At 56.7% G+C, this 16,700-nt stretch overlaps 1 protein-coding gene across 6 annotated transcripts in view; it reads right to left on the reverse strand.

Annotated features, from left to right (window-relative positions):
* Positions 1-873: 873 nt before the first annotated feature.
* Positions 874-16,700, reverse strand: part of GSE1 (Gse1 coiled-coil protein) — a 473,992-nt gene continuing 458,165 nt past the window's right edge. For 5 of the 6 annotated variants that reach the window (XM_079907158.1, XM_079907156.1, XM_079907159.1 and 2 more), the window contains 11 exons: positions 16,349-16,540; positions 15,599-15,897; positions 14,485-14,809; positions 11,523-12,136; positions 10,213-10,325; positions 9,704-9,974; positions 8,172-8,285; positions 7,008-7,373; positions 5,082-5,360; positions 1,715-1,818; positions 874-1,023 (listed from right to left, as the gene is read on the reverse strand). In XM_079907158.1, the coding sequence (XP_079763284.1) occupies positions 889-1,023; positions 1,715-1,818; positions 5,082-5,360; positions 7,008-7,373; positions 8,172-8,285; positions 9,704-9,974; positions 10,213-10,325; positions 11,523-12,136; positions 14,485-14,809; positions 15,599-15,897; positions 16,349-16,540 (2,812 nt within the window). In that variant the 3' untranslated portion in view covers positions 874-888. Of the gene's footprint in view, positions 1,819-5,081; positions 5,361-7,007; positions 7,374-8,171; positions 8,286-9,703; positions 9,975-10,212; positions 10,326-11,522; positions 12,137-14,484; positions 14,810-15,598; positions 15,898-16,348; positions 16,541-16,700 lie in introns of all 6 variants that reach the window. The other variant, XM_079907157.1, reaches the window with a different exon arrangement.

A 16,700-nucleotide genomic window follows, 5' to 3' on the forward strand; every position in this document is an offset into this window, starting at 1 on the left:
AAAATGGCAGGCTTTTTTATAACAATAATTAAAGTAATAAAAACATACAAAACTTTGTTTTTTTAATATATATACACAGTACAAGGCTGAAGCACCTTTGACTTTCCTCTCAAAAATTTACGTTTGTATGAAAACACCCCTACCTGCCGCAGTAACAATCTGGTGGGTGTGCATAAATGTGTACACAGAGCTCTGTACATTCCCCCCCCGTGAAGTAATAGAAAGGTACCTTCAGTTTGTCGATTCGCTTTTTATCTTTAGGTAAGGTAAGAGCTTTTCTGGGGAAAAGCCTTTGGGTAAGGCTTCAGCACTGTTGCTTTGTGTGCTCCTAGGACCTGTTGCTTTGAAGAAAATTTTGCAGAAAAAGTAACTGAAATAAGCCCTTTACTTAAAAATGCACCCCACCTCCCTTCCACTGAAGGTAGGTCTCAGTCCCGGGGAGGACTGAGACCGGCCACCACCCCCTGCAGCCAGAACCACCTGGGTTCTCGAGGCCTAGTCACATGGCAACCAAGACAGAACACCGACGGTCCGGTCCAGTCCTACACACCCAGGGGCTAGAAACGATTGGATTTTAGTGTTGGTAATGGAGCCTTTCATCTTCAGATTAAAAAATCATGACGTGGGGAAAGAATAAAACTGCCTTTAAAAAGAAAAAACTGGGTGTTCTACAGGGGTTGCTCGCTGAATTACAAAGGCGATTCAATTGCATTGAAGTCAAGGCGAGTTCGTTCTTTCTTCTGGAGCCTGGAATCCTTTGCTTCATGCATGTGGCACATTCTCATTTCTTTAAGCTTCAAACCTCCCAGTGAAAAATATTAAATATTCAAGGTAATAAAATAGATAATATTTCTATACTATAGGTTCGGCCTAGTGCAAGGGAAACCGTCACCTAGGATATCCCTTAAAGTAACCTCTAGGCCAATGCATTGCAGGCAACGCAAGGCACTTCCGTAAGTGATCCAGTTCTGCCTGGAGTCGCTCCCTTTCTGAAACAATCTTCTGTTTCTGGCTCCTCAACTCCTGGAGAGAGAGAGAGAGAAATTCACGTAAAGCACTCATTTCACGCGGTAAGGAAACGTATGTGTGGAATGCTGAGGAAACGTGTGTGTGGAAATGCACGAATGTGCTGGAGGCCGACCTTCAGCACTCTGAACCAGCTCTGACTGTCCCCGAGGTTTCGGATTCTTACAGTACCTGCGCTCGCTCATAGGAACAGGGTCTCCTGCCGTCTCAGCTTCAACGCTGAGATTTGAAAAATTAGTCCTGCCGCTATAAAACTTATGTCCTGCTGCTTCAGGACTGGCCAAGAGACCCGATCTGAGACAAGCCCCCATCCCGTGGACGGGAGGAAGCACAGCCGCAGCAGGGCTGAGCCTGGCTGCGGGGGGAGTCCGACTAGCACTTCAAGAGCTTTCCTCCCTCCATCTTCCTGAGCAAATCACAGGAGGGGGAGACTTGACACAGGCGATATATATACACAGCATCGTCACCCTTCCAGGATCAATAGTCTGCAAATGAACGACGCTTCCCTCCTTAGGCTGAGACTGTTTTCATCTCTCAAGGGCACAATTTCCCTTCAAAACTTGTCTGTATGGGTGCTCTTGAACCCAGACTCGAAAGGCTGAACAAAAATAAGCATTATGTGTTTAAGAAAACCCCCCAGGAGCCGATTTTCATTCCTTTCCCCCACGTGTGGTGCCCTGGGACTCACCGCCATGCTGTGGGAGAGCTGCTCGGCCGTGAGACTGAGGCTGTAGTGCTGGGCCTCCAGCCGCCTGCACTGCGTCTGTAACACCTGCCGCTCTAGATTTTGCTCTGAAAAGACAAGTGATGTTGACACATTTCCTGTATGCAGGGGCCACAGGCCTGGCGAGTGTTCCCCTCTCTCTAGAGCTGCCAGCAAAGTCCTCTCCTTTTGGACCACACTGCTCCCAGCCCTTCCATCATGCTGGTAAGTACATTAAGTATCACTAAAGTAAATCCAACCCAGTGGAATGAGAACCAAGGATCTAGCATTGAAAGGCAATTTTAAGGGATACAGGTTAGGAAGTAATTAAAGAAAATGTATAGCCTTAAAATGCATTTTTCAAAAAGAAAGATAAAAAGATAAGGGTTAGATATGAAAACTTTTAAGCTGTTAAAAATTTATAGTTTTAAAGTAAAATCTCTGCCTTTCCAAAAGATACTGAGCCTGGTTTTAACAGGAGAGTGACTTCAAACCATCAAGAACAAATCCCTGCTTTAACAGTCTCTTCAATAAGAAGTGGACAGCTACATGTAAAAGAATGAAATTTAGAACACTCCCTGACACAAAAAATAAACTCAAAATGGATTAAAGACCTAAATGTAAGACCAGATACCATAACACTCTTAGAGGAAAACAGAACTCTGACATAAACTACAGCAAGATCTTTTTTGATCCACCTCCTAGAGTAATGAAAATAAAAAACAAATGGGACTGAATTTAAAACTTAAAGGTTTTACACAGCAGTGGAAACTATAAACAAAATGACAAGACAACGCACAGAACGGGAGAATATATTTGCAATAATCAGACCCACAAGGGATTGGTCTCCAAAATATACAAACAGCTCCTGCAGCTCAACATCAAAAAAAAAGACCCAATCAAAAAAAAAGGGCAGAAGATCTAAACAGACATTTCTCCAGAGAAGACATAGAGATGGCCAAAAAGCACACGAGAAGATGCTCAACATCACTAATTATTAGAGAAATGCAAATCAAAACTACAACGAGGTACCGCCTCACACTGGTCAGAATGGCCATCATCAAAAAATCTACAAACAATAAATGCTGGAGAGGGTGTGGAGAAAAGGGAGCCCTCCTGTATAAGCTGGTGCAGCCACGATGGACAAGAGTATGGAGGATCCTCAGAAAACTAAAAAAAGAATTACCGTAAGATCCAGCAATCCCACTCCTGGGCATGAAAAAAAGAAATCCCTCCTTTACATGAAGTGTTTCAGAGAGTGGAAGCCAGGGAAGGCTACCTGACTGATTTTAGAGAAGCTAGAACAATCATGATAGCAGGGTAAAGTACAATAAAATCAATCTAATACCAATTAAGAATATAAATTAAAAATCTTAGAAGTACTACCAAATCAAATTCAGCAAGGAGTAAACAAGCAACATCAGAAAACATCAAGAGGTGAAAAACAAGGTTGTCATCTCAGTAAATCTACAGAATACATTAGTTGACTTTCAACAACCACACACCAGAAAACTCAGCAGCAACTTACTGGAGCGCTTGTAAAGTTTCACAGAAAAGAGCCCCACGGGTGTCCCTGTTCAACAGTCTACAAATGATCCTAGGCGATGCAGCATGACAAGAAAAAGGAAATGTATACAAAATTCAAAAGGAAAGAATGAAACTTTTTATTGGCAGGCCTGATCATCTATGATCATCGAAAGAATAAGGGACGACGAACACTAAAACATCCCCAGTGACAACTGATACCTACAGTTAGATCTAATAAAAGGAAGGTCAGCCGCTCACGGAGCCAAAATGATGTAACGCCATATTCATAGGTGGGATAACATCACCATCAAAGATGGCCATTTTCCCCAACTCTATCAATTCCGTGTACCTGAGAATCTAACCGTTTTTTTGGGTGGAACAAAAAAGGCGATCCTAAAATTCACCAGGGAAAGCCAAGGGCCAAGAACAGCTGAGCTGTCAGAAGTCAGGGTGAGTTACTCCAGACAATGGGGAGCTGCAACGCTACGGCAGTGACACAGGGACAGGCCAGGGGAGCACCCAGAGACAGGCCTGGGCACGTGGGGGGTACACTGCCTGCCAGGAGCACACCCCATGGGGAAGAGGGTACCCCATAAACCTCCAGGATAATTGGTTGTCTGGGTGGGAAAGAAGGGTTACCCTTCTACCTTACTCCATCCACAGAAATGAATTCTACGCATAAGAAAAGCAGAACTTGAAGACTTAGAAGGAAATGCACTTGTTACCATGTCCTTGGAGTAGGGAAGGAATTCCAACAAGGCACCAAAAAATAAACCCAGAAAAGACGGATACATTTCACTGTGTTAAAATAAAAAGGAATGCTATTAACACATATCCTTCCGGATATATATGAACTTAATAAACTCAAAACGAGGGCTTCATTTGAAGGAGAAAAGGAAACAACGTAGGAGTTGATACTATACATAAAATAGGGTAAACAACAAGGTCCCACTGTATATAGCACAGAGACTATATTTCAATGTTCTGTGATAAACCCATAATGGAAACGAACCGAATGTGTAACCGAATCCCTGCTACACACCTGAAAATAACACAACACTGTAAATCAACTATACACGTCAATAAAGAGTAAATAAAATGTAGGACTTGACACTGGCATTCCTTTTGATTGTACTTGGCGTGTTTTAAAATATTTGAAAGGATCATGATATTCATGATAAAAATTAAGACTCCTGTATGATATGGTAATAAACAGAATTTGGGGTTGGCACTGGCCTGGGTTTTGACATGCTGGTGGCCAACAAGGGTTCGCCTCCTGGACAAAGCTCTAGTCCAGGAGGACCACAGAGCACGTGGGGGACGCCACCACGTCGCCCAGATGCTGCACACTTGAGCAGCCTGGCCACGTGGGGCTCGGCTAAATGAAGCAGCTTTGCACTTTCCAGGACCCTTGTGCGTAGCCACAAGCGTCAGGACTGATACAATGTTTGCATGGAAGACAGCAGAGGGCGAGCAGGCCCAGGTTTGCGCTGTCACGCTGAGTGGGGACGGGCGCCTGGTGCCTAAATTCCTCCAGTGAGGATGGCCTCACGTTTGTCCGTGAGGAACTGCCCCTGTAAGCCAGCCTGGGCACCCACAGAAGCCCGAGGAACGGTTCTGGAAATAGGTGAAACGGCTGACGGAGACGTACCTTCCGGTGTTTCTGCCTAGTTGTGGCCCAGGGACCCTGAGAACCCTGAGAGCTAGTGCCATGACTTAGTCCCCAGCCCGGTGACAAAATCTGGTGCTGACTGGCCTGTTAAGCTTTCCTTCCCTGCCTTTCCCGGGCCCCTCGCCTGGGCCTGCCTCCCGCTCCCCTGCGTACCTTCTACGTGTTCCTGGTAAGCTTCAAAGATGGCCTCGATCCCGTGCCACTTGCGCTTCGGGGGGTCCTCGTCGTCGTCCTCTCCGTCGTCGTCCTCCTCCTCCTCTGAGTCCGGGTCCACCTCCTGTGCCAGGGGGCCCTTCCTCCCGGCGGGGGGCTCCTGCTGCCCGTCACGCTGGGGCAGAGGCAGCCGGCTGGAGGACCGCAGCTCGGGGATGTTGTAGTGGACAGAGGTGTCGATGCTGTGGTTCTGCTCTGCACACAGCACAGCTGCGCTTCCTGGGGAAGAGAAGACGGCTCATCACAGGGCCCATGGGGACCTGTGCTGGGGGCAGGCGACGGAGTCAGCGTGACTGAGGTCTCGCCGCGGACAAGACGAAGCATGGTGAGGCCTGTGCCCTTCGGAGACCGAAGACGGCACCATCAGGAGGGCTGAAAAGAGCCGTAAAGACGGCAGCAGGCAGAGCAACAACTACTGAGCCTGCGCCCTACAGCCCACAAGCCACAACTACTGAGCCCGCACGCCTAGAGCCCGTGCTCTGCAACAAGAGAAGCCACTGCAATGAGAAGCCCGCGCACCGCAACGAAGAGTAGCCCCCACTCGCCGCAACTAGAGAAAGCCCGCGCACAGCAACAAAGACCCAACGCAGCCAAAAATAAATAAGACAGCAGCAGGCCTAGGTTCAATTAATCGCACCACGGGTACGAGCTCAGCTGTGTTAGGCCCTGAGCTTCCGAAGTCGTGTTCTGTGAAACTGTGGGTTTGAGCTTGGTCTACAGTGGGCCCTCAGTAAGTATCTGCCCCTGCTCGTCAGGAAATGCAGACGCTCCAGTCCCTGAACACACTCCGTGCCCTGCCGGCTACCACGAGGCTGCTAACTGGCGGGGGCCTGTGTAGACAAGGTCCGCTCTGCCTTGTGGCCCTGCTGCTGGTGGTCTAATAGGCGCAAAGGTCCTCCCCGCGTGGACAGCAGCCTCGGGCAGTCAGTGGACCGGTACGGCCCAAACTGTCAGGGGCTGGGTGACTTTAAAGTCCGGACAAAACAGGTGTAACATCAGGGAATGGTTGAAATGAGGCAGGAAAAATGTGTCCTCGGGCCACCGAAAAGCCTCTGTGGGTGTGTCTTAGGGGGGAGCACAGAGGGGTTTGATCTAGTCACACAGTCAAAACGTTTCCTTCTGGAAAAATACGGTTCAAGTAAATTCACAACAAACTTCCCATAAAGCGCTCCTCCTGCCTTGGAGGGTTGTTTTCAAAGGTCACTGCGAAAACCACTGCCCTTTGCTTTGAGTATCATTTCATCTCTGCTGACAGCATTAATTTACCTGAAGGATACTGACGTCAGAGCTGTATGTCTAATAGTCAGCTCTTCTAGGTTGCAGGAGTAAAATTTCTTTTATACTTTCTTCTGGCTACTAGAGTGTACAGAAATTTATCTTACACTCAGTAGTGATTTAATCACTGAGGATTCTTTTCTAATCAACGGGAATGAAATGTACTGACCCCTGTTCTCTGACCTGCAGTGATTCCCACCAAAATGTCCAAGGGGCATGAATCTGGGGGCTCACACATGGGGCTGGAGCAACCAGTGTGTCACACAAAGTGCTCGCTGGGTCTAGTTATCAAAGGACAGGGAGCTTTCCAGGTGAGTCTGTAGGGGAAGCTGGGAAATCATTCAGCTGTAGAAGGCATGGATCCTGTTTTTGCTGAAAAGCCTCCTCGAAGGGCCTTATTAAATTCAGACGGCCTCTCTTGCTAAGCTTCCCTGACGTGTGGTCCACGAAGCAGCAGCACCCGGGCACCCGCTCCAAGCGGTGCGCTCTCAGGCCCCACCCTGGACCCTCAGAGGCAAAGCCCGCCTCTACTGCCAGGTGCCTCACACACCCCGAGCGGCGCTCCTCAACAAAGCCAGGCGGCCCCGTTACCTCTGTGCTTCTGCAGGGCTTTCTGGGTGGACTGCAGGACGGACTCGTGGAACTGATGCGCGAACTCTTCCGCCACGAAGGGCTCCCACGGCTTGCTCTTCCCGTTGATGCCGTGGGACAGCGGCACGGGGACGTCCTTGGGCGCGGGGCCCCGGATGTAGTGGAGCATGCTCAGGCTCTTCCTGCCCCCAGGGGTCTCGCTCGGCCTGGCTTTCTCGCCGCTGGTGGGGGCTGGCTCCGGGACTCGCTCCTGGGGCCGGAGCTGTTCCAGTCTCCCAGGCTCCGTGGCCTTCTGGGTGTCAGACAAGGAAGCAGTGATACCCACAGGCTTCTCCGTATCCAGAGAGGCTTGCTGCGTGGCTGGTTCTTTTAGAGACAGAAAGTGAGGAACACGTTAAGACCTGCAAATGTGAACGGGCCAACCCTGATGTCTAGAGCTTACACTGAATGAAGACCTAGGACAAAGGACCCGGACTCCGGAGCCATTTAATTAAAGGTCAGTGTGCACTGTGTGGTCTGAGACGGGGTGTGTTTAGCAGCAAGGCCATCCTTGAGAGGTGCCCCAGGAGGGCATCTGAGAGGCAGAAGAAGAATCTGAAGAAAGAAGCAAGTCGCTTCCAGTCATCCAAAAGGCAGGAAGTTACGTAGCCCGACCCGACCGGAAAGATCCAGTTAAGAGCTGAGAACAGGGCCAGACCAACAAGATTTCCTGCTCCGTCAGCAGGACAGTGCAGGAGAGTCAGAGCCACAAGAGAGAGAGACAGAAGGTGTGAAAGCAGGTACTGGAGGGGCCTGCAAGGCAGAAAAAGCAAGACAAAGACGCCGGGAGGAGGGCGGAGGGTGGATGGATGGGAGCACAGAGCCCAAGCAGCAGGTGCTGAGACCCGGGCCACCGCTGGGCGGATGGACGGCGGCCAGAGCCACGCCGACCACCGGGCACAGTCTGCCGCAGCCGGGACCCTCCCCCTGAACCCTCAGAGCCCCGACTGCCAAGGCTCGCGCTGCGGCCGAGGAGATCCTTCCCACGCGCAGGAAGCTTGAGAGAGAGATGGAGAGAAAGAAGCACACGCTGTGTCCAGGAGGAAGACGACCTGGGGTGGTGGCCTCTGACCCTGGGCAGCCCCCGGGACAGTCCCGGGCGGTGGCGGATGGGGCTGGCCTTACCGCTCAGGGACCCAGCAGGACTGTCCCTCGGAGAGTTCCTGAGCGGGTCTGCCACCGCTGCTGACAGCGCCCTCTGCTTCATGGCCTGGAGCAGCTCAACAAGCCTCTCTTTGTCTATGAGAAAAGCAGCCCGAGATTAACAAGAGGATCGTGTCACTCCTGGGAGGGAAGGAGAGCAGGAGTCCAGCCCAGGCCGCGACCGGCAGGCGCGAGTCCTTTAGAACGAGAAACACAAAGCCACGGGGACAGGCTAGGTTTAGAGGAAGAAACTGCACTTTACAGCGAGCCCAGATTCCTCTCAGCTTTTACTACATAACATTTCAGGTGTGTTCGAGAACAGCTGTGTGTGTGCAGCGAATGACTGGTACCTGCGAGCTTCTGGGAGCGAATTCTTATTTAAAAGAGAAAAAAGTTGGCTCCGACACAGGAAGCAACCCCGAAGAGCCCCACAGAACCCTGGGAAGCACAGGCTGCTTCCTGACACAGTCTCCTCCCCGCCGCCTGCCACGCGAGTGCGAATCCCACGACGGCTGCCGTTTAGGGAAAAGGGACACCGACCTGGTGACATCTGATGCCACAGATTCCCGACACAGTTCAGGGGCCTCTCGCGGACTGAAACTTAAGTGGCCACATCGCCGGCGGCTTCCTCCAGGAATTAAGCCAGGCACAAAGATTCTCTTTACAAACAAAACTATGCGCGTTCCCAGGGATTTGCCCTGGTAATCGTGTCACTGCCCCTTCAAGAGAAAGCAAGAACGCCAGCTCACTGGTTCCACACAGTAACTGAATGCTACACCCCCGCTACCGAAATAAGTGAAAGTAACTAGATGACCAAGAAGCACTTCTGCTTTCCTCTTCCTTCTGGAAAGAGGGGAGCGAGTGCCAGCAAGGGGAACGTGGGGGTGCGCACCCCAGGAAGGCCTCGTTTTCACCTGTGCCACCATCTTGGCACTGAGTGAGCGTGAGCGGCACACCAAGGCAGCAGGTGCCCCAGAAAGTGTTCAGACCGCACCACGGGCTCCAGCCCAAGAGTCGGCCCCGACATGGCCCTTGGTGGCCAGAGCGATCTGGAAGCATCTCTCAGGGCAAACTGTCCACTCAGTGGCTGTCGGCTCTGCCCAGCGGCCACGAGAGCGGCCGCCAAGAGAAAACACCCGCTACCAAGAAGCCTGAGCACCTTGCTCGGGAAGGCGCACGTCCACCCCACACGCAGGGCGGGCTGAACGTGCTGGGAGACCTGGCGAGGGCCAAGAGCAGCCAGCAAGCTCACGGTGGGCTGTGCACAGAACATCAGCGCGTCTTCAATCCCACCCGGGATGAGACAAGAGCAAACAGGCTTTGAAGGGGGCCGTGCAAGTTTCCGACGGAGAGAGAAGTGTGACAGCGGAGACAGTGAGGCAAGTCTGTGAGAGCAGAGGGGAGCCGAGAGGAAGCCCGAGAGCCCCAGGATGCCGCCAGGAGCCCGCAGCCCCGCCTCCTTCCTCAGAGACCCTCAGCCCTCCTGGCGAGGCCCCGCCGCACCCAGGCCTCACCTTTCCTCTTCTCAGTGCTGATGTGGGTCAGGTTGAAGATGGTCAGGAACTTCCTCTTCTCCTCGAAGTTGGGGCTGCTGTTCATCTCGTCGGGGCTGTAGCGGGTGGACAGCGCCAGTCTCGGTGAAGGCGTCTGCCGCTTGCTCTGAACCGTCGGGGGCGACGGGCTTCTTTCTCTCAGCATCCGCCGCCGCTTCCTCCGCTTCTGGGTCAGCAATTCCTCCTTCTGCTGTTGGGTGGTCAAGCCAAAAAGTTGCAAAAACTCTAGCTTCTAGATTGGGAAAGAAAACAAATGAGTTTGAAACCACTGGCAGTGGCGTGCTTCCACTGACCCAGGGGCCCCTCCTGGGGTCCTCGAAGCTCTTGTGCTGTGGCCACTCCACGCCGGGCCTGGGAGGAGGAGGGCCCTGACGGCGTCCCAACGAGCGTGGGAAAGCCCAGAGGCAGGCACCGAGGTGAGTGCCAGCAGCCCAGCCCCGCGCCTGCCCGCAGCGACGAGCCCCAGATACCTCGGAGGACGTGTCCAATTTGAGGGGCGGCTGCTCGGCCACGCAGCGGAGGTGGGCCCTAACCTCCTCCTCATCACTCTCGTCGTAGGAGTCGTCCAGGTCGTAGTAGTATCCTGGAGGTGGAACGGATCTACTCAGCTGGGCAGGGAGCCTCGACTCGCCAGTGAGCACACACAGGGCACTCCACCTGGCAGGCCAGGCCCTACCGCCCTTTGAGCACCCCCAAAGCCAGACTCCTTTCACCCCAGGTGGAAATGTGCATTAACCCCTAGTCCTAAGGCTTCTCAGGGCTGGCAGGTGGGGGGCAGAAAGCAGGCACCAGGCTTCCCTTGGATCCAGACCCCAAGTGACCACGCGGTCTCCTGGCCAGCACCGATCCCCCAGCAGGGGACCGTTCATCACACAGGCCCGGGGCCACGTCCACGGCAGCCCAAGGCTGTCTGTGCACATCCACTCCCTCCTGCTCGAGAGGCGACAGGCACACTCAGGTCCCCGTCCCCTCAAAGGTATAGAGCATACATGCAAACTCCTGTGCAGAGAACAGAACTCCTGCACCCGAGGCACCGGGGCTCTCCCCCCGCCTTCTCACAAGGTGAGTGGAGCAGAGAAAGCTTCCTGGGGCTCTACATTTAGCCTAGACCAACAACGTAGACCAACCAAGACTCGCTCGGCCTTGGCCCCCGCTTCCGGCTAAGAAGCGGAATTTAATACCATGCAGAAGAAACTGGTCTGGACCCCTGATCCCTCCTGGTCTGACAGGGGTTGAAGGTAGGGGACAGCCATGCTTGCCCTGGGCCTGCTCGCCTGTTCTCCGTAGCTCTTTGGGGAACCCAGGGTGCCGCTGGCTGAGTCCCACCCCACCCTGTGCAGAAGCAGGAAGGAGAGGCAGCCAGAGCTCCCGCCTCCCCCGCCCCCAGGCCGCCCACCCGCCTGCAACTGGGACGGCAGCCCCAGGAGAGGAGTCCCCGCCGGGCCCTGGGCCACCCTCTCGACAGCCTCCTCTCCCTTACGCTGCACTGTTAATATTTCAGACCGTCTTACTGGCCTCTGTTCATCACCTATTAAATGTGCGTGTCTGTGGAACTGTTTTCACAGTCTACAATTTGGCTTTTTGGGATAACACGCACTGTGGCAGGACAGACGAGGGGCCCAGGTCTGTCTTCCCAGAAGTGTCAGGCAGAAGCCAGTGAACTTGCTCCTTGGAGCTGCTGAGACCCCGGGGCAGAAAGCCAGAGGGAGGAGGAAAAAGGAGGGAGGAGGGAGGAGAGAAAAGGAGGGAGGAGGGAGGGCGCGGCCACCAGGGACAAGACCTTTCTCCTGGGCCTCCCGCCGCCGGCGCTCCTCCAGGTCCAGCTTGCTGACCAGCCTCCGTCGCTGCTGCAAGAACTCGTCGTAGACATAGGTGGGGTCGGGGCCCCGGGGCGCCGGGGGCCGGTAGGGCGAGCCCGGCTTCAGGGGCCCGGGGGTCTCCCCGAAGGGGGCCGGCGGGGCGAGCGGGGCCCGGGGCTGGCCCAGGACAGTCTGGGTGGACGGCTCGAGCTCCGCCAGGAAGTGCGCGGGCGCGGGGGGGAAGGCCTGCTGCTCCAGGCCCCCTGCCTCGCGGGCCGGCGGCTGGTACTTGTCCAGGGGGGCGGCCTCTCGCTTCCGGGGTCCCTCCTCCGCCTTCTCGGGGCAGTAGACCCTCTCCACCTTCACCAGCGGGACGGCCGCCTGGCGGCTGGGCTCAAACGGGGCAGGGTGGCCGTGCAGAGGGTGGCCCTCGGGGGCGCGCCGTGTCTCCAGCGTGCTGTCCATCAGGGACACCGGGTTCCAGAGGGCCGTGGGCACCGAGTGGTGCTGGGGCTTGGGTGAGATGAGGGGCGGGGGGCCGCCAAAGTGCTGCGGGGGGTCGCGGCCTCCCGGCTCGTGACGGTTTGGTCCCGGCCTGCGAAGGGAGCGGAAGCAGCCATCAGCCGCGAGGGCCCAGGCGCGCCAGCCACCCTGGCCCCCAGGCCCCCAGGCCGCCTGCCGGGAGCCCCGAGCCGGCCAGAGCTGGAGGGGCGAGCAGGAGGCCTCCTCTGGGCCACGTCCCAGGGCTGGAGGGAGGACGGGCCTTCCGCTCCGCCGCCTTCTCTGTGGACAGCTCGCGGCAGGCGTGTGCAGGCCCGCTTTGGAGAGAACAGGGAGCCCGACATGGGCTCTGCGGGTCTAGGGCAGAGACAGTCCCGGCCCGGCCAGACCCGCTCGAGCCCGTCTCTCACCAGCGACCTCACAGCAGCTCACCCTGTGCCACCGCTTCCTGAATTCCGAGCACGCTGAGAACAGACCCGCCCCCGGGTGATCCCAACTCCAGGCGAGCCACGCGGAGGGGGCCCGGCCTCCTCTCTCCCTCCGTGCTCACAGACAGCAGCAAGAGGCCGGCCTCGGGGGCCCACCCGGCCTAGACCTGCTTCCGTGGACACTCTCACAGCCGGCAGCTACGCCCAGAGGGTCTTCAAGGCCCGGGCTGGGGCCTGTCCAGGGAGCCAGGCCACCTGCCGGAGCGCGCGCCCCTGACACACAGGGAGGGAGGGAGAGGACCTTCCATCAGACACGCAGCTTTGCCCCGAAGCCAAACTAAGTGCCTCTTTCCTCGGTGCACTTAAAACAACATTCACCTTCCAGAGGACTACGTGGCCGCTGTTTCTCCAAAGTTTATCTATTTTCTTAAGGGAAGCCCCACGCTGCCACGGAGACCGAGGGTAAGGTCTGAGGGGACAGAAGGGGAAGCCACGGCAGGCACGTGAGCAGCCTTCTCCCAGGGCTCCGCCTGCCGGGCCGAGGAGGGGCCCGGCTAATCAGAGCCACCAAGGCCACTGCGCCTCTGCTGGGCGGATACGCAAGGGAACCATATCGAGAAGCGCTAAGTCCTCAAGTAAACAGCAGAGGAATGAAACCTGTTAGCGAAGCAATATTTCACGTGCTGTAGCCAGCTACAGGCTGGTTTTCTAACCCGGAGCCCAGGGGCCCGAAAGACCATCAGGTTTGCGCTGCTGTGGGGACCACCGAGGCCAGGTGAGGACCGAGGCAGAGGCCACCCCCGCTGGGGACAGCAGCACACAGGCCCTGACAGCTGCGCTGGGATCTTGCAACCCCAAGCAGAGGAAGCCACCCTCGGGTGTCAGCATGCCCTGAATTTATCAGGAGATGCTGGACGTGTGCTGACTGCTCGCCCAGTCCCCTGGGTGTGACGAGGACCAGAGGAACAGAGGGCAGCTCAGAAGCAGACGAGATAGCCCCTCTATAGCCTCGGACGGGCCCAGAGAAGCAGAGGGACCGTCTGCAGCACAGACCTCGCTGTGGCCACGCTGAGTGGAGCAGAGGCCGGAGGAGGTAGGAGACCCAGGCAGGGGCCTGGCCACAGTGCACTCCCGGTCACACCCAACTAGCAAGCGAATCCCCTCAGTGGATGCAGAGGCAGGATGCAGACTGCTGGACGGGCCAGCCATGCCCAGGACACAGAAAAAAACCCACCAGTCAGCGAGAAGCTGGAGAAAGACGGAGGGAACAAGTGGACATTTACAACGCCTCCGACCCAGAAACCCAGCACCGTGGACACCAGGGGCTGGCAAGAGGCTCAGAAATCCTCCCACCCAAGCTCCTTTGTGCAAAGCTGAGGGAGATGGGCCCGGAGAAGGCGAGCGGGGTCCAGTGTGCCCAGGCCTGGCCAGGCTCTCGCCACCACCTCTGGTGTGGGTCTCAGCCCGGCCCTTCAGAGTGAGCCCTGGAGGGAGGGAAGGTGCGGTGGGGGACACAAGGTGACAGCCAGATCAGCAGACGGGGAGCAGCGAGGCCCCATGGGCAGCTGTAAGAAGAAGGAGCCCAGCTCACAAGGCAGGTGTCGGCAGCCAGGGGTCCCAGAGACAGGTGCAAAGGCCTCTTGGAAATTTTTTAGAACAGGGCTGGAAAAACGGGTATTTTTTAAAATTACAAAAGCAGTAAAATTAATTTTTTGTTTGATTAAAAATTAAAGAGAGTCCCCCTTCTCATTAAAAAAAAAAGTTTGGGCAGAGAGAGATGGAAAGGACATAATTATTGAATGAAAATTCTCCGTCGTCCTCCTTCAGGCGCCGCGAGCGTCGCTGCTGGGAAGCAGCTGGGCCAAGGCTGTAGACACAGGTTACTCGGGGATGGACGCCCCTGAGCAACCGCCTTCCCTCCTCACCGCTCCCTCCTCCAGGCCAAAGCGGGGGTTAGACAAGTGGCAACACACAGGCTCCCTCGTGCAGACACCGCCCCCATCCCCGGGCCCACCTGGCACTCTCAGGCCTGTGCTCCGCGTCCGCGGGCGCCGGCGGCCGGCCCAGGTCCAGGTGCTGCTCCAGCACCTGCTGCCGGAACTCAGACACCTGCGACTGGCGGTCCTCCTTCTCCTGCCGCAGCCGCCGCTGCCGCGCCAGCCACTTCTCCTCCTCGTTGGTGCGCTGGAGGAGCAGGGCCGTGGCCGCACTGCTGCCCGGCAGAGAGAAGAGGCCGTGGGTGGAGAGGAGGCCGGGCACGGGGTGGTGCGGGGCGGCCGCCGGGTGCAGGGGGTGCTGCACGGGCTTGGGCGCCTGCAGGCCCGCGTCCTTCAGCTTCTCTGTGGGGGAGAAAGGCTGTCACGGCGGGATCTCAGCGCCAGGCTCAGTCCCTCCCCGCTGCCCATCCTCCCGGAGGAGACGTGCACCACCCTCCAAGGGCCTCCCCGCGGCTGGGCCAAGACAGCCAGGGGCATGGATGCTCCCGGGCACTCGCCTCATCTGGGTGACACGCTGGGTGTGGGTGTGTGGGGCAGGCTCACGCCCACACGCCAAAGCAGACTTGAACTCTGGGAATCACCCGAGCCGGTTGCTACAAGTTAGATTACGCGTACGTATACTAAAATAAAATGTTTAAAAACTAAGGCTAGGGCTTCCCTGGTGGCGCAGTGGTTGAGAGTCCGCCTGACGATGCAGGGGATGCGGGTTCGTGCCCCGGTCCGGGAAGATCCCACATGCCGCGGAGCGGCTGGGCCCGTGAGCCATGGCCGCTGAGCCTGCGCGTCTGGAGCCTGTGCTCCGCAATGGGAGAGGCCACAACAGTGAGAGGCCCGCGTACGGCAAAAAAGAAAAAAAACTAAAGCTAACAAATACTTAAAACTATCCCCTCCTAAGAATTATGTCACGTTTTACCACGGTGCACAGTCTTTCAGCTGTCTACCTACATCTGTCTTCTCTGTGTCGTGTGCCTCTCCCCCCAGCTCCCTGTCCGGGGACATCAGGCGCGTAGCTTGCAAAAGGCATGGTGTGAATCTGCTCCAGGCCGGCGGGCAGACGCTACGCGGCAGGGCCCTTTCCTCGGGGAGCCCCCCAGCACGCAGCTCCCCACGCACGGTCCTCCTCTCGGGTACCTGCTCGGGTTGGGGTCAGCTGCTCCGAGGCCTTGCCCCGCTCCTCAGCGGCGTGGCTCCGTAGCCCGTGCAGCTCGCCCACGGGCAGGAAGGCCGGCTCCAGCGCCTTGGCGGCCAGCAGCTCCTTCTCGCGGGCCCGCTGCTCCCGCTGACGCTCCAGCTCCCGCTCGCGCTCCAGCTCCTTCTCACGTTCGCGCTCCTTCTCACGCTCACGCTCGCGCTCCTTCTCACGCTCGCGGTCAGCCTCCCGCTCACGCTCGCGCTCGCGCTCCCGCCTCAGCTCCTCGTCCATCTGCATCCTGCGGGGCGAGCAGAGGGAGATGTGCGGGGGGCGCTCGGGGCCGGGCCGGGCCGCTAGGGAGAACCCCCAAAAGCAAGGAGCTGACACCCGAGACCAAGGTTTTCGTGAAAAAGCCAGCATTCCCATCCGAACGGTGACGGGAGGTGAGGCGGGTTCTACTCTAGTTTAACGCGCTAAGAGACTCAAAGTCCATTAGACCAAAAGTTGTGCACCAACTCCCGAAGCGCCATGGAAAGCTCACGGCCGGGGGCTGGAGATTCTGAGGATGCAGCCTCGCCAGGCACTGGCCAGGAGCTCAGAGCACCCACCGTCACCGCCCCGTGTGCAGGCGAACAGACCCAGGACCCGAGTGGCCAAGGAGCCCGCCTGGCCACACACGAACGGCCCAGCCAGGCTCTGCCATCCGGGGAGGGAAGAGCAGAAGACACCCGGCCTGGGACGGGACTTACCTCTCAGCACTGAGGCTGGACATCCGCTCCGAGTGCAGCGCTGCCAGGGACGAGTGCGAGAGCTCGGGCGGGTAGCGGACCCCAGAGAGGTGGAGATGCATAGCTGATGGATGCAGTGGGGGCAGGGAGCCGGGGGTGGGGATGGGGTAGAAGGGGGACCGCAGGGCCGACAGGCAGTAGGAGTCGTCCATCCTGTGCGAGAAGATGGGGCTAGTGAACACGGAACGTAAAGGAAAAAAGGCAAGACCCAGCCCTACCACCAGGTGCCCCGGCCAGGTACGGTTATTGATCCAGGGGCGCTGGACAGGGCAGGACGGCCACAGAGCCTCCACGAAGGCCCTGAAGAAAGGGT

Source organism: Stenella coeruleoalba, assembly GCF_951394435.1.
Source record: "Stenella coeruleoalba genome assembly, chromosome: 20".
In the NCBI taxonomy this organism is placed as follows: Eukaryota; Metazoa; Chordata; class Mammalia; order Artiodactyla; family Delphinidae; genus Stenella; species Stenella coeruleoalba.